Source organism: Diadema setosum, chromosome 21, assembly GCF_964275005.1.
Source record: "Diadema setosum chromosome 21, eeDiaSeto1, whole genome shotgun sequence".
In the NCBI taxonomy this organism is placed as follows: Eukaryota; Metazoa; Echinodermata; class Echinoidea; order Diadematoida; family Diadematidae; genus Diadema; species Diadema setosum.
Window position 1 is genome coordinate 16,343,238 of NC_092705.1, and position 25,108 is coordinate 16,368,345.

Here is a 25,108-nt window from a genome sequence, read left to right on the forward strand (position 1 = left end):
CTAATATAATTGCCAAAGCAGAAATGTTATTAGTGTTTGTTTTGCTGTTTTGTTTGTTTTGTTTTTAAAATTGTTGCTAGGACATGAAAAAATTATAAGTTGAATTCCACACCATGTCCGAATGCTTCAATAAATCCAGTAAGATTACATGAACAGATTGTGAGAAGTGTTTTAAATGGTAAAAAAAAAAAATTATGGAAATTTCATAATTTCACATTTTTAAAGAAAACCAAAGCCAAAACACAAATGTGGATTGTGAAAGTAGCAATATCAGTAGCACAGATCAGTGAAAAAGCTTGAGGAAAACTGGACAATCAATTGGAAAGTTAGGAAGTGTCAAAGTTCTGGTACAAGTCATTATTGGATGAGGAGACTGCTGAAGTTCATGATGTCATTCCGGACTACAATGTTATGAAAATACATATACATGGTGTATATGTATATAGAATTCAAAAAAATTTATTTTTCATGAAAAGTACACATTCCATCATTATTACCTCCGCCATGGAAGGCGGTTATGTTTTCATCGGTGTTGGTTTGTTTGTGGCAAAATAACCTAAAAAGTTGTGGACAGATTTGGATGAAACTTGACAGAGAAGTTTATAATGGCACAAGGTACAAATGATTAAAGTTTGGTAATGATCTGCAAATTTTTAGCAATTTTTCAAGGATTTTAAAAATCTTTTTGCAGATAGGGTCAATAATGAACTTGGGAGTTCAAGCTGTGCATATTTGAGATTTGCATGCACAATCTAAAGCAGATGCTCTGCTCATGCGAGGCCCCGTGCAGCTGGAAGCTGACTTCTATACTGAAGCAGACTTCTATATTAGGAAATTGGATGATTTTCAGCATGTTATTTTGGTGGAAATGAGCTGCTTAGCAGAGGTCGGCACTCTTAAAAGGCTTTTTTAGTTCACTCTGCTTTCTGAAAGAGGTGTGTGTCAAGAGCTCTTCCGTTGTGCTTGAAATGTGAAAAATATATTTCCATTATTATCACATATAATGCCATCATGAAGTGTCAAAATAGTAGTCTCCTCATCCAGTGATAACAGCACTAAAACTTAAAAAGTATAACTTTTGAATCGGTTGTCCGATTTTTCTTCAAACTTTCACTCATGTGTTCTGTCACTCCTGCCGTTTTCACTCAATCAACACTTCTATCAAATCTTGGTTTCCTTTCATGAATACACACAAAGATGTCATCATCTCAGCTCTGTTGGTTTGATCACAAATATTACTGATATTATATTTCTGGATGACACAACCTCATTCTGTCTGAAGGTTCTTGCTGCTAAGTTATTACAACTGTAAAAGACTACAATAATTCAATGCAAATCCTGAAATTGGCAACACATTTTAAGGGGACTGACGATGCTTCTGACTAAAATTTGAGTCCTGTTTGAAGCTATTCTGAAAGGAAAGAGTAAACATTTTTACGCACAGGAAATAAATTGTAAAAATATTTACGGAAGTTAGGAAATTAAGGTTTTCTAATTTTGGCAACACAGTTCTGGAACAGTTTATATGAATATACATGTACATGTATATACACAGCCAACTTTTCAAAATCTCATCTTTTGTGATGACATGAAGAAGTTTTGACATGGAGCAGTAGTAAATCTCTATGATGAGATGAATGCACAAATTACATTAATACATATTTCAGTCTTTTAGTTTAAATACTCCCACTAACATAGAATTTACTAATAGCAACTTGACAAAATCATGCAAAGCTAATTGTGTTTACATTTTTGAAGTGATGAAAAAAAAAAGTATGATAGTGATGGGAAGAAGGCAGACAAACACCAGAGAAAAACCAGTATGCAGTAGCCATGAATTATCCTATGTATTTCTTTTATTGAATATACAGAGATACATCGTTTGTCAAGTGCCCGTTTTGGAAATTAACTACTTGGAAATTGCTTAACATATGAGGCATAGAAAGAGTCATGCATGCAATATTATTTCCTATGTTTACAATTTTCAATGTCAACAATTCATGTCAAGCAAATAATTAAGGGTAGTTCTGTTTTCAGAGACAGTGCATGTGGCTCTTGCTACTGTTCTTGTTTCTGTATAAAAGGACATCAATATTTGAAGAGTCTCAAACTTTGGGTGAAGGTGTGCACAGCAATTAGCATATTGTCATCACTGAAGTACTTCGCATAACAGGCACACACATTGCCAGCCAACAGATATATGATGCTAATATTCAAAATGATTATCTGACAGTGTAGACAAGGAAGACAACACTGCCATTTTGCAACAATAAAATGGGAGCTGGATGATGAAGCAGCTCCAAATAAATATATAATTCATGAATGGAAATCAGAGACTTAGGTTTGAAGTGGTCATCATGAGATGTTTTCACATCAGCCCAATGTTTCGAAATAGCACGCTATTTGATACAGTAATGTGAATACAAATTAGCGTGCTAATTTTATCGCTCTGATCGAAAAAATTTCTTGAGTCCAACTTGGGAAATTTCTGAAATAGCGGGATAATTTGCGAACTCGTGCCCTATTTGATAATGTGAAATCGCCTAAAGAAATTAGCACAATACATCCCATCGTGCCCAGCATTCTACTGGTATACCTGACACTGTTTGCGCATGCTCAGCTATCGAATTAGCTCGAAAAAATTTCGGGCTAATTCTCTTCAGGCTGATGTGAATAGGAAATGAAATAGCGCGCTAATTTACAATCGCGAAAAATATCTCGAGCTTAGATTTTTATTGGGCTGATGTGGAAACGCCTAAAGACCCCGTTTACAGTGCAGGGCTGGGCTGAGCACGACCTCAATAAAGTACTCGGCCCTGCAATTTTGTGCATTGACAATGGAGGGCTCGGGCTTTTGATTCTAACCTTTCAATATTTTGTCGTAGTAGTGCTCTGCTTGTAAACAACTATTTAGCAGCTGTGTGCCGGTCACAGTTTGGTACCGCATATGGCCCAGTTTGCATTTACAGTGAGAAAAGGCCAGGCCGAGCCAGGGCAGAGCTTGGTCAAATGCACAGCTGTCTTTGTACCGCGTTTGGCCTTTTGAGTGTTTATAGTGAAAGGAAGGCCGGGCTGAGCCCGGCATTTTAACTCACTGCAAACAGGGTCTAATTTGACAATATCCCATCCCATCATCTCTCCTATCTTGTACACAGAGTGGAGCTCAATATGTGAAATCTGTAAAGCAACTGGATATTCCTGTGGAAAAATGATGCCATCTTAACTACCCAAATTGGCTTTGAATATATCATCATAATTATGGTAAGAGATTTCAATCAGTGCTCCTGCCATATGTAGGATTTTGCATGAATCATATGAGCAATGAGAAATAGAACAGGGAGTGTGATATGGAGTATAAAATCACTGCCAAAGGTATCATGTCGATCATGCAGGGAAGATACACAATAGACATAAAGACATCATAGGAGGCATCAACAGTGTTTGATTTTGATGTTATTACTGGCTATCATTATGCATGAAGTCCACAGTCTAGCACTGGCTTAAAAATTAAAACCAAACATCAAAAGAACAAAAAACTTGTTCCTCGGGAGATCTCTTCAGATTGTCCACAGTGTCAGGATATGTTCACTTGTGTCCTCTCCAGCAGAAATCTCCTTGACAGAGACCTGTGGGTATGGCTTGTACACTGTACATCAGAGTGGTGTCGGGCTTGGAGACTGGATGAATGGTTACTGGATGGGAGATGTGCAGTTTCGTTTACTTGCTGGATGGGAATCACTGTCAACAGAAAGGAGGGAGAAACAGTCATGTAGGAAACAAAGTGAATATCTGATCAAAGATAATCTTGCTCAAAACAAGAAGGAAAGAAAACGAGAGACCTAGGAATCTCATGCTCACCCGAGTATCATAAATTAATAATCCCTAAGAATTCATAGCAAACTTGGTGAGGGGGCACATTGCCCACTTGTATCATTCTATCACACTGACAAAAATACCACCAACCTGATAGTACGATAATTCTAATAGAGTGCTCATTTGAAGTAATTTTTGAGCAACATTATCTTTCATTAAACTGTTCTAAAAGATCATAATTTGTACTGGGAGAAATGCACACTGGAAAGAGAAAAAATCCCTTCATCCCTGAAATGGCACCTCTTACTGTGGACACACCTACTTACAAAAAGAAAATAAAAATGATTTGTAGTTTGATTTTCAATTGAATGGCCTGATCATAGAAAAGATCATAACAGCCCTAAAATTCTACTGTACACTGTCTTTCATACCATTTTTAGGCTGGGCATTGAACAGATGTTACATGAACTGACCAAACTCTTGCATTTAGAACTTCTAAAGTTCTTGGAAAATACTTTTCTTTCTTTCTTTTCAAATGGAACACAATTTAATGTATCATATTGAACACTTTCACATAAAAAGACTAGAATGTTCTGTCTCTGAAGGTAGTTTGCATATATAATGCTTTCTCTGAACTGAAGCTTCTAACTGCTGTCAAATTGAATGTGATTATCTTGCCATTGCCCATGATCAGGTTCGTCGGACACTCGGACGTATAATCATGATCTACTGTAGAGTGGACATAAGTATCTTTGTGCTCCTAGGAGGGGCATCAAAGCAAAATTTAGCTCATGTCAACTCTCATTACTGTAGCATCATTAGCGACTGATGGGTCACTTGGAACAGAAAACTACTCCAGACCCTCAGCTATTAGTTGATGCAGGACACATTGGTTGTCCTAACATTTAATGGATGAGTTCACCTTCATAGACATGTGGGTTGACAGAATGCAGCAATATTAGTAAACAGCAGTGAGCGTTTGAGGAAAATTGGACAATCTGTTCAAAAGTTATGAATTTTTGAAGTTTCTGTTCAGTCACGGCTGGATGAGATGACTACTGTAGCTTGTGATGTCACATGTGTACAACGATATAAAGAAAGAATAAAGAAAATTCAACATATTTTCACTCTTCTCGCATGACAAAAAAAATACTCACCTTCTCTCTTTCAGAAGGCAGGGGGAATAATATTACCCTTAACCCTATCTGTGTCATGGGCCGATTCAATTGGCCCAAAACCTGCCATGTAAATGCTTCGGCCGATTCAATCGGCTCTATTTTGATTGACAGATTACTTCGAAGGCTATGACACTACCACTCTATAAACTCATTTGTAATTGGCTGACAGTGTAAGGAAATGATATCCAGTGCGAAAAAAAGCTTCCCAACCTTTAACCAATCAGGAAAGCCTTCTCAAAGTCCATAAAATTGTGGTGGCCCCGCCCATATTTATCTCAATTCAGACTGCAATGTATTGTGTACAGTTTGCCATAGGCTTCTTGTGTGGAGAACTTACACGAATCTGTATATATGGGACTGTAATAGAGATCGCTGTGTGCAATGAAAAGATCGTACACACGGGTCAATTTTCATCTATTCTGAGTCAAAATAGTAAAATATGAAGTGAAAACATTCAAGATAGGGATTTCAACATCTTTAAATTCTGTGAAGGGGTATAATTCCAGTAATATCGGCCTCATAAATGATCTGTAGAATGGTTAAACACCGCACATTCAGTGCAGCAGTTGCAACTGTTTACTCAGCACTAACAGCAGTGCAATGGGTCTCTAGTTAGCCGGGGCTAGCGGGGCAGGGTGCTAGGAGCAATAAGGTTACAGCAGCCTCATACCTGAAGCTGCACAGTCTCGCTCTTGAAGCTGAGGTATGTTTGACTGTCGATCATTATTATCTAATAAACCGTTACTTTATGAAACTTATGTTCAATAAAGGTTTACTATAAAGCAAATGACTACAGTGATAGTTCAATTCTGTTTCAATATGGAGAGTGCAAATACTATAGTTGAAGTCTAGCATACTCGACTGGAATGGACATTCTGAAGACAATATTTTCAGTGACAATTTTTACCCTTAGATTAATTATTTTATCATGAATGGCAATATTATAGGACATGAATAATCTAAATTACAAGTAAAAGGCGTATAATTCAATTAATATTTTCATCCTGACTAGATATAAGCACGCTTGACCTACTTTCAGGCCAACATTTCATTCATAAAATTGGAAATTATGCGAGAAGTGTGAAATGTAGGTTGTAATTGCCTCACACTTTTGTTCATAAAATGAAAAGTACTAATGCTACTTACAAAAAAAATCACATCATCTGAAAGCTGAATAAATTCTCCACAACATTTGTGTAGACCTTTTTGGGATACAAGAGCATGTTGTGTGAGAAAATGAGGTGGTAACATGTAGAAGTAAGTCTGCAAAAATAATTATGTGACATAAGAGGGCACCCTCACTCAGATTATTACGTAATATGAAAGATTAGACAAGCTTTCAAATGATGTATAACATGACACATTAATGTCAATCATAACAATCAAAATTGGCCATCAACTATCCCATGTCTGCGCACTGCACAATGTCTGAACACTCTGGCTTTGTCTATGTGACAGAGATAGGTTAAAGGGATAGTACAGTATTAGTGGAGACGAGAATTGGGCTTTTAACTTTCTGCGAGATATCAAGAAAACACTTATGAAATAGTACAGAGCATACCATTTTAAGAGGAATTCAAAGTTTATTTGATGAAAATCGGGTTTGGAATGACTGAAACATCTAAAAACAAAGTAAAACAAAGCGATCGTAATAAAATGTGGGTTCCCCACTATATTGGAATCGCTCTGTTTTGGATATCTGAGCCATTTCAAAACCAATTTTCATCAAATAAATTTGAATTCCTCATGGAATTACATGCTCTTTCATATTTCATGAGGTTTCTCATTATCTCACCAAAAAATGTTAGAAACCTGAAATTAGGTCTCAACCAAAACTATATGATCAGTAACAAGTCGAAGTTTTCACTTTATTCAAAAAATAAAGTTTTGTGAAATGCTCTTTTTATTTTCCTTACATCGTTGTATGCATGTGACATCATACACTGTAGTAGTCTTCTCATCCAGCAGTGACTGCGCAGATACTTAAAAAAATTCATAACTTTTGAACGGATTACAGGCCTCGAAATAGGATTTTGGAGGGGCAAGGCCATTTAGAAAAGGGCACTTTTTCCAAGAGGCCAGAGCACTTAAGTCAGTCAGAGGGGCACCAAGGCCACATTGGAAAGGGCATGTTGTTTGGTGTTTATGAAAAAAGAAAGAAGAAAAACAAACCGAGAAAAACAAACACACACACACACACACAAAGTGCAACACACAACAAAAACCTCTTCCCTACAGCTGTAACTCATTCCCGATCTCCGCGTTTCTATCAGGTGAAACAACATTTTTTAAAACAGGAATAAAACAACAGTACGTATTGATTGAAACTCGACACCCTTTCAGGCCAGCCAGGCTGCCATGAAACTTCAAAGCACATTCCGACAGCTGGCTGGCAAAACCACAAGGCAAAGGAATTTGCGTGCGCGTGTAGATTGCTATGATTAGTCTGTGACAGACAGTTCATGACCTCCAAGAATGCGCCAGTACGCGCGATTTCTTCTGTTGATTGGTCTCTCTCTCTGAGCTCTCTCCACCCCTCCCCATTCCCCAGTCTGGCACACCTTGGCATCGTGGGATTTTTTTTTTCTTGGTGAACTTGGAGTTCACTCTTTACTACTCTATCTGAATATGCGCTGCCTAGCTATGTATACTCGTGGCCGCTGCGCTGCGGAGGCAGTCGGGACGGTAAAAGCCGGTCGGGCGTACATGTACGTACACGTTGTCTCGTATCTCGGAAAGATACTTTGAGTTTGAATCAGATATATCGGGACGCGAGTGAACTGAAGGTATGATATTTGAGATCAGGAAAGTTGTTCAAGCTTATTAAAGAGACTTTGAGAAAGGGCATATCATATGTCATAAATTATAACTTTCATGCTAAAAGGGCACAACGGCCCCAAGAAAAAGGGCACATTTTTTTTGGCCGTAACTTTGATCAAAAAACAAAAGGCATTGCGGCCAACGAGAGGGGCACCGACGGCCATGGCCGTCGGTGGCCGTCGGTTAATTCGAGGCCTGGGATTATCCAATTTTCCCCAAACTTTCACTGATGTGTTCTACTAATATTGTCAAACCACATATATATGAAGGTGGACTTGTCCTTTAAGTGTATCTGTACTAAGAAAATCTCTCTCTCTCTCTATATATATATATTTTTTTTTTTTTGCCATTGTAGCTTATTGCATAATTGGTAATGTCTCTGAAATCTCAGTGTGAGGTTGTTCCCATACAGAGATATCAAATTACAAAGATCAGTCCCAACACATCTAAAGATACAGGTGCTTACATTACTTCCTGTACAAACTTTGATGTTTGGTTTCACTTTATGTGTGTATGTGTACATGCATCTGGATGCTGACAAGCAATGGGCAGCATGTGATGCATCACGCGTTACCCTGGGGTACCGTAGTACCCCGGGTAACCGCGTTGTGTAGCGCCACCTCACGTCCACTTGAGGACAGCCAGAGAAAAATGCATGCACTGTGTGTGCGTGTACATAGTCATTCCCATGCCGCTGCATGTTATACTATGCGTGCATGGAAGCTGTGATACCACTAGCGTGTGCTTTAGTGCAGTGCAGTAGCTAGCGCGCGCTAGCTCCAGCACCAAAATAATTTCCTCTTTTTGGCACCCAGGGTACAACCTTTTTTAAAAAATAAATAATTCAACAAAATGGCTGATTTTTGTTTGGTATCCCGGGATACCATTTATGTCATCATGTGTTGTCATGTCGATGCAGCAGTGACTTAAGAGAACCAACAGGCCTGGCCGGATGCAACTTGTTTATCTTGCAGACATTGGAGTATTAGTACTTTGTTATCTATTTGCTCAGGTGTTTATCTGGCAAGTAAATTGTCCCAATTCTATAACACAGATGACGCACATGTCTTTTCGTGCGTCAGTTGGAATAGTGTGCAGGCGGTAACTACAGAATTTAGCCTACACCCACTTGGCTTTGCCTTATGGGTTAAGCATTCCACAGTAACCTTATGCACACAATTCCAACTGATGCACTCAGACCTGTGCATCATTTGTATACTGCTTTCCATTTCTTACTGTGCTTAATACTTAACATCAAAGCTGAAAGTAATGGGAAGGGGGGGGGGGGGAGAGATATGGCGAGAGAGAACATTCCAATAAAAGCATATGGTCAAAATGTTCCACTTACAAATTTCTCCTCCTTCATCCCAAGTTTGAAGAAGTACATATACGGTCTCGTTTCTCCATCTGGGTAGTACATCAGTGGTATCATTGCTTCCTCGTTATTGCTCTCCAGCTGGTAAAACGCAAAGGCCTTCTCCTCAAAAGGTTTTAGGATGTGTTCTTCCAAGACTGATGACATGTGATCCTTGAAGTTCTGTAACTCTGCTTCTAACTGCTCTGCCTTCTCTGTCTGACCTTCTTCCTTCAGCCTCGCCAGTTCTTCTTTCCTTGCATCCATCACTCTGCAAGCAAATTGAGGCAGGGTTAACACATGGCATTGAGACTCCTAGAGAAAACCATGCCACGAAGCATGTATACTATTTATAAGATCTGTCTGTATTATCTTCTGCCTCTCTGATTGCCTGTGTGCACTCTCCTCATAAGTACCATCAGGGTTCGAAATTGGCGATGGTCCGCTGGCCATTGGCCACCCAAAATCACGTCGGACTAGCTAAAAATCATAAAATTCTGAAGTTACTAGTCCGTCTGGCTAGCTAAAATTTTGCTACAGTGTCAAAATTGATTCTAAGTAGTCTGCCTGGCTAGGTAAAAAAAAAAGTTAAGTGCGACCCCTGACCATGCTCTATCTTAACTAGAGCATGTCAGGTAAAACAGTAAAAAGAACCAGAGATCAAATCTCCAGAAACGTGAACTGAATGAAAGCAGTAATTACTACTGTAAAAGTAGTTAGTTTCGTGCGAGTTATTTTTCACACTCGGCAGGGTAAGATGAATTTCAAGTGCTTTTCATTCCGCAGAATGAAGACATAAGTGGAACATACTGGTATGACATTCAAGTGATTGCATTTTATTCTGATATCTAAGTGATTGTGTATTAATTATACTGATTGGCAAGTTTGCACATATCTGCAAATATGCTGTTAATAAACCGCCTAAACATTAATCTATTTATTCTTCTGTGTGATCACTCTCAGTGTGATTTTGGTCGTAACAGTTTTTATCAGAAGTGTAAGAAATATTGCCCTGAATTTTTTTTTGTTTTTGTTCTTTTTTGAAAAAAAAAGAGACAGCCTCAATGTACTTCAGTTGTATCAACATACCACTTATAAATGAAAGAATTTTACAAATTCTAGCATTTGATACTAAATTTGTCCCTGTAGCTCATACATTTTTTGAATTGTTGCAATTATATGATTTTTAAGAAATTAGTCATTTTTTGTGGCATTGCAAATATGCCTTGTTTGATTAAGTTTATGCATTAGGGCATCTCCAAGATATGAAGAACTAGAAATGTCGCTATGGCGACTGGTATGCCTCCGCCATCATGCATGGTTCTCCTCATAGGTGTATAGTACAATGTCTTCACAAGATGACAGGTTTGTCACAAATGTGTTGAATGTTCACTTTCTTTGAATTAGGTTTGCTATACCGTATGTCCCCCCCCCCCCAAAAAAAAAAAAAAAATAAAAATAAAAATTACAACGGGACCCTCCACAACGATAACCTTAAAAACAGTGAATCAATCCAAATACAATTTCAGGGTATGAAATTATAACTCATTGCCCACATCTTACAGAAAGCCCCATTCAATTCGCTTCATTGGTCAACGAGAAATGAGGAATTTTGATGAGCATGTCAGGAATCTCTTCCCTCCAAGTTCTGTCTATTGTGTTCACACACAAGAGCATCCAAGTGCTAACCTTGGAAGAATCAGTAATTTTTTTTGGGGACATACTGTATTGTCTAAAGAGTGCAGGTATGTATGTATTTGGGGATTTGAGGATTTTTACTTGACTTTTGACCCTTTTATAAGTTTATGCATTGAGTAATTTTCAAGGTATGAAGAAAAAGTATACTTTCAGTACAAGATAGAAAAACGTTTACATTTTAGCCCGGCCTTTAGGTTAGGGTTCTTCATTTTTTCCTCGACGTTCCGCACGATGTACCGCAATCGCAAAAAGCTATCGACTGTTTTCTTTCAAGTCTCCTGCATCTTTTGACACCAGATTTGCGATGCCCGGGCGCGTGGTTCCGAAGTTACGAATAAATATGTACATGCATGTCAGACCAAAAATTGCTCAAAAATGTGAATTCATGTACAATTTAAATGCAAACTGTGCTAACAGGCAAATTTCATAATCTAAGCATGATTATTTTGGGGTTTTATTGATTAAAATCAATGAATAACATATTTTCTTGTACGGAGCGACGTTGTGGACAAATTTCATCCAAAAAAACAATGAAAAACATGAAGTCGAAAAAACAAAGAAATACATAAGAAATAAAAAAAAAAAACAATACTTACGAAATGTCAATAATCAGATGGCAACTCAAAACAGAGGTGACTTTTTACAACTGAAAAACTACTTTCTTAAATACAGCATGGTTTTCAAAAACTGCAATCCTAATATATAATGCTCAAATTGTGGATGGAAATTAAACAAAAAATTATCCACAGTTGCCAAGACTACCAGTATCATAAAAATACTTCCACATAACCATTTTGCCACTTCTCTGAGTGGCGTTGTTGCTGCCGACTTAATAGCACAGTCATTCATATCGTAAGAGGCAGAATTCAAAGCTTGGGAAAATGATACTGTACGAGCTGAAATTTTCGAAGCGGTTTCATTTTCGCGAATTTCGCGAATCACCTTTGAACCGCAAAAATAACAACACGCGAAAATAACAAAGTTCAGTTAGACCCTCGCAACCGCAAAATTAACAACACGCGAAAATGTCCTCCAAGTAGCAATTTGCGAAAGTATCTGAACGCGAAAATTTCAGCTAGTACAGTACAGTATGCAATTTATGAGTCTCATTTTCACTCATTAAAAACAATGTTCCTGGAAAAAAATAATCAAGGATTAGTAATGTATGTACCATAAGTGTAAGGATTTTTGTGTGATGAAATTTTTTTTTTTAGTGTAATAGTGATAATTGTTAGTGAAATTTTCCATCATTTCTTAGTAGTTTAAATCTTGGTATGCTAACTCAACACTAAAATGTTATAAAATTGTATTTGCCAAAGGTTTGAACCATTTTGATGAAAATAAGTCTCTGTTTAGAGTTTCCCATTTGTTTTGTACATAGTGCTTATCCTTCTATCCCATCACGCAACGTGACTGAATTTGACATCTTTTGAGGGAATTACTTAAAAATAAAATCCATTAGATCTATACAATGTACATTGTATGTTAGCTCTTTTGTTGTAGGGAATAATAGCAAACAAACACGACATTGTATGGTAAGTCTGGCTTATCAAATTTAATATACTTCTCCTTTGAATCTTCTTTACAAAAACCAGTGATTTTTTCATGATGTCCCGTCGCGTCAGTAAAATTTGTTGCCATGGATGTCTGCCTTGTTTATAGTGCACTTCCATGCTTTTGTGTAAGCTTGATACATATGTAGGGATACATGGCTGCTATCATGTTGACATTTCTTTTTGTGAGCAAAAAAGTCTCTCCCGTCGCGGTCCCTTGATTTTTGGATCAGACCCCACAGTACTGTCAGCCAAACACAAATGAGTTAATAGAGTAGTAGCACCAAAGCCTTTGGAGTAATCTGTCAATCAAAATAGGGCCGACTAAATTGGCCAGAGCAATGGCGTCGCAGGCTTTGGGCCAATTAAATTGGCCTGTGACAGAGGTAGGGTTAAGGGTATTTATACAACCACTGGGCACCCCTAACTCTTTTTCACCATAACCACTGAGAACTTGTTGGGCTAAAAACTCACCTCTTTAGGTACGGTTTGATTAACTTTTTGTATTGCTTTAAGGTGAATGGGGCAACCTCTGTCATGCGAGCCTTCATGACCACATCAATGCCAGTGACACTTGAATCATCCAGTCCCTCAGCCGCTTCCTCTGCAGAGGCGTTTCCTCCGATCATTGAATCATCGATGTCATTGCTCTCTGTTATTCGCTGAAAGAAAACATGAAAGAACACTTGCCTTGGATTGCTAATTATCCAAACACATACAAAAAACATATCATAGGTATATTGCACTAGTAGCAAACATGAACAGAACACATGACTTTCCTCATTTCTGCCATTTATTTCCAAGACTCAGGAAATGTCACTATGGCAACTGGTATGCCTCCATCATTATGCATGGTTCTCCCAATATGTCTATAAAATACCTTGACAATGTGTGATAACCATTTCATATAACTGGCAAAATATCAAAATCACACCTTTTTCACAAGTGTGTTGAATGTTCGCTTTCCCTGAACTGGGTTTAATTGGATGAATGGCTATTTTGCTTAACAGAGTAGGAATTTGAGAATTTTAGGATTTTTACTCAATCTTTGACCCTTTTATAAGTTTATGCATTGAGTAATTAATCTCAGAGGTATTGTGGAAAAGTGTAATTTTAGCATTAAAGATAATAAAAAGTTTCGGTACCTCAAAAGTTTCCCTGAATTTCCTTGTCTTGGTTTGTGTTTCAGGTTAAAGTACGTTGTCTGTGAGAATTACTCGCCCCAAAGTGCTCTCATGTCTTAGTAATCATGCAATAATGGTTTCGTACCAGAGCCGTCGTGGTACCGCGGCGAAAATTATAGTACAATGTATGTGTATTGTACGAAACCACTGACTGCGACCAGCACCGTGCAGCCCCATACGCATAGCTAACAGCAACCAGCAGCCCCATACGCATAGCATAATGGGGCTTCGCATTGTAGCATTCAGGGTCATGAAAGAATTAGTATCGCGGGTAACAGTCGATTTAAAATCCAAAAATTTCTTCAATTTGAAGACTTACCAACTAAGTTGAAGTATTGAAAACAGGCTTCGGACAACGTTTGGTTCTGCCATTAGTCCCTTTCTGTTCGAATTGATGACTGAATGTGACTCAGTCGAGAGGACCTTGGGAGAGCTACATACACTGAATACTACGGCCAGCGCATGCGCACACAAACATCTTATCCGTTCATGGATTTGAAATCTGTGTGCATGCATGTGATGTGTTCTCATGCACTGGCTGTAGTATTCAGTGTACGTAGTTCTCCCAAGGTCCTCTCGACCGAGTCACATTCAGTCATCAATTCGAACAGAAAGGGACTATTGGCAAAACCAAACGTTGCCCTAAGCCTGTTTTCAATACTTCAACTTAATTGGTAAGTCTTCAAATTGAAGAAATTTTGGGATTTTAACTTGACATGTACCCGCGATACTAAATCTGTCATGATATTGAATGCTACAAAGCGAAGCCCGATTACGCTATGTGTATGGGGCTGCTGGTCGCAGTTAATTGCATGATTACTAAGACAAGAGAGCACTTTGGGGCGAGTAAGTCTCACAGTGTTAGTTATATGAAAGGTACTTTAACCTGAAACACAAACTAAGACAAGGAAATTCAGGGAAACTTTTGCGGTACCAAAACTTTTTATTATCTTTGAATAGTAGAATTTTAGCATTTAAACCTGGCCTTTGACCCTTAACCTTTTGACTCCATGACCCTAAAATTCCCAAGAGAACCACTCTCGGGCAGTACATGCATACGAGAAGTTTTATCAGGATACCTTGAGCCACTTCCAAGATATGGAGAAGTCCTAAGTAAAATTAAGAACTTTCACTTGACTTTGACAGTGTTGCACACTAGCCCATATTTTTCTATTGGTCCGACTTGTATGTCAGACCAGTAGGTACCCAGTTTTTCCATAATTTTTTAATGTTCTATTCCTGAAAATGTTATATTACTGGTAGACAGTGATTTTTACTAGTCAGGGATGGTCAGACCAGTGTCAGTGTGCAGAATTGCCTTTGACCTTTTGGCTTTAAACTACATTGTATCCCAGAGAAAACTCTATTGGGTATTGTATACATCAAGTTTCAAGAAAACACCTATGGGTATTGCACTGATGTGAGGGAAATAGAGAGATTTTGATGGTTAACCTTGACCTCTGACCTTTGGCCCATGACCTCAAAATTTCCAAAATAATAACTGCCAGGTGGTACAAGCATATACTAAGTTTTATGAAGATACCTTGAACCATTTCTAAGATATGGAGAAAAAAGTAAAATTTTACATTTTCACTTGACATCTGACCTCACGGACCGAAACATACTCTAGATAATCTTTATCAGGCAATACATACTAGGTTTCAAGAAAGTACCTTCAGGCATTGCATAGATATGGGGAAAATAGTGACATTTTTAGCATTTGACCTTGACCTTTAACCTTGAGCATGTGCACCCAAAAGTTGATCCAGATTCTATCCCCCTAGGGATGCTATCTACCACATTTGGTGAAAATCAGTAGTGAAGTTTCTAAGAAGATGATGAAAATGTAAAAAGTTTATGGAAGCCAGACGGCGGAAGAAGAGCTATCAAAATAGTTCACTTGAGGCTTCTGCTCAGGTGAGCTAAAAATTGACATTTTAACCTTTACACATGACCTTTGACCTTTAAACTCATGACCCGAAACTCTCTTTAAAGAATCTTTATTTGGTACAGGTAGTACATGTATCATATACAAAGTTTCAAAAAATACCTCCCGGGATTGCACAGACATGGGGGAAATCATAAAATTTTGAGCATCTGACAGTGATCTTTGCCTGTTAACCTTGGGCATGTGCACCCAAAAGTTGATAGACACAACTTTGCCCACTTATTAATACACATGCCAAGATTCATTAGGCCAAAAAAAAAAAAAATTGTTGCATTGGCGTAACCCGCCCGACCCTATGTTTTTTTATTATTTTTTTTTGCTATCGATATCAAATATCTTGTTGATTGCGATCGCGATCGCACAAACCCGGAAGTGGAAACGGCTCTGGGGATATCGGATGTACGAGGGAGAGATCTAGCGCCTCGCATAAGCCTTCCTTGATCAGTACGTCATCTGTTTCCAACACGGACACGTACTCTAACAAGATTTATTCAGTGTATACGTAGCATTCAGACTGCGATGTATTGTGCACAGTTTTGCCATAGGTTTCTTGTGTGGAGAACTTACACGAATCTGTATATGTGGGACTGTAATAGAGATCGCCGTGTGCAATGAAAAGATCGTACATATGGGTCAATTTGCATCTATCTTATCTAAGTCAAAATAGTAAAATATGAAGTGAAAACATTCAGGATAGGGATTTCAACATCTTTAAATTCTGTGAAGGGGTATAATTCCAGTAATATCGGCCTCATAAATGATTTGTAGAACAGATGAACACAGCACATTCGGTGCAGCAGTTGTAACTGTTTACTGTGCTGAGCACGAGTTTTACACGTAAAATGCAGGTAGCAAAAAAAAAAAAAAAAAACGCCCGACCGACCCTATTTGAAAATCTCATGTTACGCCAATGCAACATTTTTTTTTTTTTTTGGCCTTAGGATACCTCAAACTGTTTTTTGGTTACGCTGTCCACAGAATTGATTATGGACGAAAGGACCGATGGAAGGACAACCCAAAAACATAATGCCTCCAAAAATGGGTACCTACCGGACTGAAAGACAAACTGGGTGCAGCCCTGCTTTTAATTATATTACACATACCTTTCCATGGATTCGTATCAATAATCCCTCTCCAATTGTCTCAATCTTAAAGGCATCACTGAAGAGTTCATCTCCTATATTGCACAGAAAAACAAACAAATGAAACATTTTACAATATCTTTGTGCATTCACATAAAGCTTGCATGGTCTCCCATATCAAGCAAATGGAACTGACAAGTCAAATCTACATACTGTACATGTACATCTTTAATACATTTTATTACTTTTCTGAACTCGAGCAATAAAACTGACTGAAGGGGTGTAGTCATTTTGTGACAAAAGAGAGATGGAATTGTCTCCCTTGAATGAGGAATATGTTCTTTTTCCATAATCATATAAAATACACAAATAGGTATAAAAGAAAAAAAAACTAATGGGATGAGTTCATTGGAACTGTTGAGCAGAAATTAACCTTGCAGTGATGAGCAAATAACCATCTCAAAGGGTAAAATGTTGTTACTTATATTAACACGAGATATATCTGCATGCATTACTGAGCTACAGTACAAACTGAACTATAGAGGAAACTCATATGAGGTCGGGACCAAGCAGTTTTCCTCGTTATAGCTGATATCTCATTATATCAGTTGGCATGGGGGGGGGGGGGGAGGGGAAATAACAAAGACAGTAATTTGTGCATGTGGGACTACTGCACAAATCACATTTCAATTAATTGATAATATGTTACTGTGTGTGAGAGAATTACTCACATTTATGTGTAAAATATGTCTTTCACCAATGAAATATGCTTTCTTGTTGAATGTTCAAATGTGTAAATGTATAGCTACTGTAATGTGCAATCATGTCAAGACCATCTTTGAATTGGTACTGTGTATATACGTACAATGTAGTTTTGGCAAGTGTGTCGTGTGTAGAAGATTTGAACATGTTTGCATACTAGCAATGCTGTGTGACACACTTTGTATGAATGAATTAATTAATCTACTATCAAATATCAATGATACATTAATTTGATAAATCACAATGATACATTTGTCATTCCATATATCAGGTATATCTTGGTAAAGGGTGCTAACAAATAGCATGTGCTAATCAAGGTTAGCCCTATAAGGTTGATCAAAAGAATCAAATCAGCAAATTGACTGAAAATATACAGTTCATCTCTCACATCTCAAAAATAACAAGAGACCCGCGGGTCTAGCGCTCACCTGAGTATCGCAAGTTCACCTTTCACGCAGTCACTAATCTAAATTATTCACAGCTCTACTAAAATTTGACCAGGCTTCTCAAGTAGAAGATGAAAATGTACAATAAGGGCCGAAATTTTTAAAGATTCCTTCATTTGGGGGGATTGGGGGCCCCCTGGGGCCCTCTGGGTGGGGCATGGTGCCCATTTTGATAAATTGAGATCCTGACCCCCTAGGGATGCTACCTGCCAAGTTTGACGAAAATCCATCATGAGGTTTTCAGGAAGAAGATGAAAATGTACAATTCAGGCCCCCATTTGGACCTTCCCAACCCCCCCCCCCCCCCCCTGCCCCCAAGAGGGGCACCCCTGGATTTGCTATGAACAAACTTGAAACTACAGTCATTAATGTACTCACTCATAGTATTATCTTAGCTCTATAACTTCTGATTCTAGAGAAGATTTTTAAAGATTCCTTCATTTTGGGGGGTTTGGCCCCGCTGGGGCCCCTGGGTGGGGCATGGTGCCCATTTTAACAAATTGAGATCCTAACACCCTAGGGATACTACCTGCCAAGTTTGGTGAAAATTGGTCATGGGGTTCTCAAGAAGAAGATGAAAATGTATAATTTAGGCCCCATTAGGACCCCTCCCCACCCCCCTCCCCTGGGTCCCAAGGGGGGCACCCCTGATTCTGCCATGAACAAACTTGAAACTACAGTCATCAATGTACTAACTCATAGTATTAACTTAGCTCTATCACTTCTGGTTCTAGAGAAGAAGATTTTTACAGATTCCTTAATTTTGGGGGGTTTGGGCCCCCCTGGGGGCCCCCTGGGTGGGGCATGGTGCCCATTTTAACAAATTGAGTTCCTAACCCCCTAGGGATGCTACCTGCCAAGTTTGATGAAAATCGGTCTTGGGGTTTTCAAGAAGAAGATAAAAATGTAAAAGTTTACGCACGACGGACGACGCACGACGCACGACGGACGACGCACGACGGACGACGCACGACGCACGACGGACGCCGGACGAAGGGCGATCGCAATAGCTCACTTGAGCCTTTGGCTCAGGTGAGCTAATAACACAAATACTATTTTCACAATAAGAATAACAGTGATAATGATGATGATGACAATAAGAATAACAATAATAATAATGATAATAATAACACCAAATATCAAATGAGCTTAAAACCAATAACAAGGCAAGTGACAAATTGTGTCTCGCCCATTCGCGTACAAGGAATTAATATTTTTTATAACTCAGAAGTTAACCAGAAGTTAATCGACCTGCTTATGACCTTTGACCTTGTGGTGACCTTTAACACCCCAAGGGACATTTACCATCCAAGTTTGGTCACAAATGGACAAAGGGATCAAAAGTAATGAGCCATAATCGAAACGTGCCATAAAAACACATTGGGCCCTAAAAATTTGTTGACCCCTTTCTGTGACCTTTGACCTTGTGATGACCTTAAACTCCCCAAGGGACATCTACAATCCAAGTTTGGTCACAAACGGACATAGGGATCAAAAGTTATGAGCCACAATCAAAACGCGCCCTAAAAACATAACATTGGGCCCTAAAAGTTTGTTGACCCCTGTCGGTGACCTTTGACCTTGTGACGACCTTCACATCCCCAAGGGACATCTTCCATCCAAGTTTGGTCACAAACGGACAAAGGGATCAAAAGTTATGAGCCATAAACAAAATGCGCCCTAAAAACTTGGGCCCTAAAAGTTCGTTGACCCGTCTGTGACCTTTGACCTTGTGGTTACCTTCAACTTCCCAAGAGACATCTACCATCACCCAAGTTTGATTGCCATTGTAGCAACATGTGATGAGTTACGTGTGATAAGAGTCTTGCAAGTAAACTTTAACGTATGACCTCAAATGACCTTTGACCTTATCATGTGATCTCTTACGGCACCATAACATGAAGGTACCCCCAGTGCATCCATCACCCAAGTTTGATTGCCATTGTAGCAACATGTGTCGCGTTACGTGTGATAAGAGAGTCTTGCAAGTAAACTTTGACGTATGACCTCAAATGACCTTTGACATTATCCTGTGACCTCCAACGGCACCATAACATGAAGGTACCCCCAGTGCATCTATGACCCAAGTTAGGTTGTAATCCAAGCAACTTATGTGAAGTTATTTGTCAAAAGAGAGTCTTGCAGGTAAACTTTAACATAGAAAAGAGAGTCTTGCACATACTCTTTAATATATGACCTCAAATGACCTTTGACATCATCACATGACCTCCGACAACACCATAACATGAAGATACCCCTAGTGCTTCTATCACCCACGTTTGGCTGCCATTGCTGTAACAGTTGCCAAGTTATGCATCATAAGAGAGTCTTGCAGGTAAACTTTAACATTTGTGACGGACGACGGACGGACGACGGACGGACGACGAACGGAGGACGGACGACAGGCGGATGACGGACGGACGACGGACGGACGACATTTGGAGCCCTTAGTCTCGCCTTCACCTCCGGTGGGCAAGACAAAAATGAATGACCGTCATGAATTTTTCTGAAATGTCCAGATAATTAGCCTACCCTACTTGGATGGTGTAGAATTTTAGAAAAAAAAACTACTGCAACAATGTCAGAATAACATTTTGTGAGGAACACTTTCACAAGCAGGGGAAACTAGAAATGTCGCTATGGCGACTGGTATGCCTCCGCCATAATGCATGGTTCTCCTAATAGGTGTATAGTACAAAGTCTTCACAATGTGCGATGACAATTTCACATAACTGGCAAAATATTGAAATGACAGGTTTGTCACAAATGTGTTGAATGTTCACTTTCCTTGAACTAGGTTTGCTATATTGTCTTAGAGTACAGGTACATGTATTTGGGGATTTGAGGATTTTTACATGGCTTCTGATCCTTTTATCTGTTTATGCATTGAGTTATTTTCAAGTCATGAAGGAAAGTGTAATTTCAGTATAAAATAGAAAAAAAAAATCATTTTAGCCTGGCCTTTGACCCTTAACCTTTGACCTTCTTGCAGAAAATTCCCCTGAGAATCTCTATCAGGTAATACATAAAATGTTGCATGTTCGTTGTGCTTTACGCGCATGTGCTTATACTCGCTACCTACGGTACTGTACTCACCCATTCTTAAAAACTGCTTGAGTTCAGTTACAAAAAGCTGTGAAAATCTACGAGAACCTATGTCGTGATTGTCATGTGCAGTTATGAAACAAATATTGTTCTATTGCCTTTGGTGGAAGAATCAAAGAGTTGTAAAAACACGCTGAACACTGTCACTACGCAAATCGTATGGCTTTGCATTATTTTGACAAGGCCTCGTGGCTGAAAAATGAGATTAACTCGCCACACAGAACATTGTGAGTTCAAACGGGTGAATGCACGTACGCGAGACCGTACATGAGAAGTGGATACCCCACGTTGTCTCGCACTCACTCTTTTGCTCGCAATTAGTCTCTTTTCCAAACAGACAGGAGAGTACGTTGTGTGCGGTGGTGGTGCATGGCCTCGCGATCCTGAAAGCCGAATCGGCGTTTGCCCCCTTTTAATAATAATAATAATAATAATAATAATAATAATAATAATAATAGTGGCTACTTGTATAGCGCACAGGTCCACTTTTCAGTGCTCATGGCGCTTCAAAAATGAACAAATATCATATATTTACATGCATATACATATTCAAACATTTCAAAAAAGAAGAAAATGGTAAACAAAAGCAAATATATACCAAATAAAGAATACAACATATATCAATTAAAAATACAATATTGATCCAATATTAATGACATACAGCAATTACAGTCCTCAGTATGAAAGTCCCATAGTCCTTTGCGCGATCAGCAATAAAGGGTATTTGCGAAAAGGTCTATTGCATTGCTTTCTCGGCGAATGAAGAAGCATTATCCCAGCCGAGCATGACAGCGTGAGAGCGAAAGGCAAAGGGCCTTGTCCAAAGGTGAAAAACATTGCACCTTTCCTACATATATTCATATCGCCACTGCGCTATGTGCCTTCACAAAGGTTGTTTCGAAAAATGAAGGGAAGAACGGGGAGAATGGAGATGGACTCATAGAAAAACGTTTTTTCAAGACCATGGCATGGGATCAGTCTGGAAATTAGCAAGTAAACGGCAGGTAAGAATTAGATTAGAGACGTATGTAGAGTATAATGCACTTGTCAATGTAATGATGCACCCTGCTATCCCCGGACATGGGTGTGTCATTTCCTGGTTTGGTCAGTCAAATCTGTGACCGAAGTGTGCGTCACTTTCCCAGGTTTGTCCGTCAATTTTTGACAGAGGGGTGCGTCAAAATCCCATCATTGTCCATCAAATTTTTGACCGAGGGGTGCGTCATGGTATGTCACTTGGCTATACAAAGTATATGGAAAAAGACAGTGATAAACTTAACTGCACACATTATTGCACGCTGCAGGATACCGCAAGTGAAATTACAATGACCGCTTCCCCGTGGCAAGTGAAAATCAAAGTCGGGGAGCATTTTGGAATAAGAGAGGAAAATGCTCGCCCGAATCTGGAAAGCAAATAATTTACAAGCCACCCCTTTTCCTCACATTTTCTGGCCCATTTTCCCTCCAACAAACCCATGAAATCATGCAATGCCAGCTCAAACCTGAATGACTGTTAAGCCATGTAACGATTTCAACCTTACTGTCGAACACTTACTTGAAGAAGCCCTATTGCATACTGCGATGCAACACCAACCCTCATTGCTATTGAAGAAAGTTCGTTTATATTCCATGACAATGTGCATCTAAATAATGTTCTGTGGTGACAAAAACAAATATTTTGACAGTAAAAGAAGCGGCGGCAGAAGGAACTGCCTGCCGCATGCCGTTTTCTGCTTGCGGCAATGCCATACCTGCAGTAGCAGGTAAGTCGAGTGGTGACTCGCTATGCACAGCGTGCTAGACGTGTACGTAGAAAACAGTAGACTTAAACTTAACCAAAAATAAAAAAGAAAAGAAAAGAAAAAAGAGACTACCGACACCAACGAAAGAAACTGCGCGTACTGGCGCATTCTTGGAGGTCATAAACAGTCTGGGGCCTGGGGGATGAACAGGGAAAGAATGTTAGCTCAAGTCGAAGCCCCAGGGCGAAGACCCAGCCAGGATTACAAATGTTATGATTCTTTATTTATTTCATTTATCTGGTCTCAAATAAGGCTATATTTTTTTTTCATGTCTTATCAGAATTATCTGTACTAACCAATAAAAGAAATAAGTCAACGATAACTTATTTCCTCTTTTGAATACTTTTGGATTCTGAATTGTCCGCCCATTGCTCGATTGAAGAAAGAGAAAAAAAAAAAGATGTTTACTATTGTTTGTTTCTCTGAAAGCTCTTCGTTCTGAAGGTTCATTAAGGCAACAAAGAAAGAATATTTAAAGTTAATCTGAAAATGAATTATGATTCGTTTTCAGATTAACAAAACTTTTTTTTTTTTCAGAATATGAATGCAGCAAATGACATTTTCGGAAGAAAAACATGGGCACAGGGATTTTGCGCTTTTCAAATTCGAAATAACAAATCATCAGAATATGAACCCTTTTTTTAATTCTTTAGGGAATGATAAATACCGTGCACACAAGAAATTAATGAAACTAAGAAATAAATCTCATTCTTGAACTAAATGTTACCTCCCGTCTACATGTATATAAGTCCTTCTGAAGTAGCCTATCACATATCCAGCGCCATGTTTTCAAAAGCCCACTATGTACAGGTGCAAAAAAGTGGGGGTCGAGCCCCCGGTTCCGCCGGCCCTGCTATATCACTCACTCCCGCTAAAAAAAGAGGAAAGGATGTAAAAACATTAATTTAACTTGTTTCTTGCCTTTCAAAAAAACACTCCCTTCTATGTTCTACATGGACCCTGAGAAAAAAAAATGTTTCTGTTGGTTAAAGTTCGATACTCTGTTAACGTTCGTTTATTAAAAAAAAAAGAAGAAGATTCGCGATTCCGAAGGTTCCTAAATCGGAATAAAAAGAAACTGGAAAAAAAAAAATTTCTTTCAAAGGGTTTTTCGATCAAAAACAAAAGAAGATTTGGTAATCTGAATGTTCGTTTATCCAAAGACGAAATGTATAATTAGTTGTGCACTACTTCAACTTCACTGGTAAGTCTTCAAATTGAAGAATTTTTTCGCTTCTAAGTTGATATTTGTCCGCGATACTAATATTACTACTCAGTCATCACCATGGTCATGATCCTGAATGCTACAGTCCGCATGGGGCTGGTCGCAGTACTAAGGGTAGGTCTAGTGCGGGTGCGTCATTACATAATATATTGACAAGTGCATAAAAGGAAGCCTTTTGCTGGTGAAATACGCAACTTTAATAGAGCCGCGAAAAATTGGGTTTGTCTTCCAACGTTCAGTGACAGCACTCTGTCAACTCGGGGCGCTCCTACCAGTATAACTGTGGACAAAGAGCGCCCGGGTTTTTAATAGGTCTATGATAATCGTACACCTAGTTGCAAGCAAGTTGTAGTACACGTATACATATTACAATGACAACAATTCGATCTATCGACAGGGCACAGCACTGAGCATACGCTCATGCACGGTGCAGAGTACAGGAGTACTCGTACTAGCCACAGATTCTGATACTAAAGTGTAAATAAAATTGACATTATCATAAAATACAAAAACTTCAAATTATACAGTTCGAGTAGCTCAATCATTTCTAAATGAGAATTACCAGAAAAGATGTCCTTGTACACTATCATTTTGCTAGGATGAAGTGGATTCCAGGGCGGGTCACAAGACTTCGTAGACACTAAACGTGTTACGTCGACGAAAAGAATGATTCAATTGGTGATCGTGATGTGATACACGGGACGGTTGCACGCACTGTGTGTTTACACCGCCGCCGCGCCGGTATACCAAGGAGGTACTAGGCGAGCTATACACTGTACGTACATGTATTACGCACTTCCGCACATAGAGTCAAAGTACAGTACATGACTATTGTACTGTATGTGCAGCAGCTGTCATGTGCAGTTCAATACATTGTATTAATTTTGTCGCTTGAGCAAGTAAAGGGAAAACATAATTATTATAGTATGTACAATGTACTGTGTTCGTCTGAAGAGCATGGCCAGACATAGAAAGAAAGAAAGAAAGAAAGAAAGGGCGCCAAAGAAAGAAAGAAAGAAAGAAAGAAAGAAAGAAGAAGAAGAAGAAGAAGAAGAAAAACGTTTTTTTTTTACCAAAAGTCTCTTTACTGTGGGAAGGGGTACTATAGTACCCCGATCACCCTCCCCCATTCTGACCC

The 25,108-nt window shown here is 38.9% G+C and overlaps 1 protein-coding gene across 1 annotated transcript; it reads right to left on the reverse strand.

Annotated features, from left to right (window-relative positions):
* Positions 1-1,838: 1,838 nt before the first annotated feature.
* LOC140244764 (translationally-controlled tumor protein homolog) lies at positions 1,839-24,659 on the reverse strand. Its single transcript, XM_072324383.1, has 5 exons — positions 24,533-24,659; positions 16,652-16,725; positions 12,891-13,078; positions 9,160-9,436; positions 1,839-3,738 (listed from the first exon to the last, which is right to left on the reverse strand). The coding sequence occupies exons 1-5, from the start codon at positions 24,558-24,560 to the stop codon at positions 3,736-3,738; spliced, it is 570 nt and encodes a 189-aa protein (XP_072180484.1). The 5' UTR covers positions 24,561-24,659; the 3' UTR covers positions 1,839-3,735.
* Positions 24,660-25,108: the final 449 nt, after the last annotated feature.

What these genes read in the sequence shown, in the direction of transcription:
- LOC140244764 (XM_072324383.1), bottom strand. Translation starts at nt 24,560, where the DNA reads ATGATAGTGTACAAGGACATCTTTTCTG. An exon ending in GTACAAGGACATCTTTTCTG is followed by an intron (nt 16,726 to 24,532) that starts GTAATTCTCATT and finishes TGTGCAATATAG; the next exon opens with GAGATGAACTCTTCAGTGAT. An exon ending in ATCAAACCGTACCTAAAGAG is followed by an intron (nt 9,437 to 12,890) that starts GTGAGTTTTTAG and finishes ATTTGCTTGCAG; the next exon opens with AGTGATGGATGCAAGGAAAG.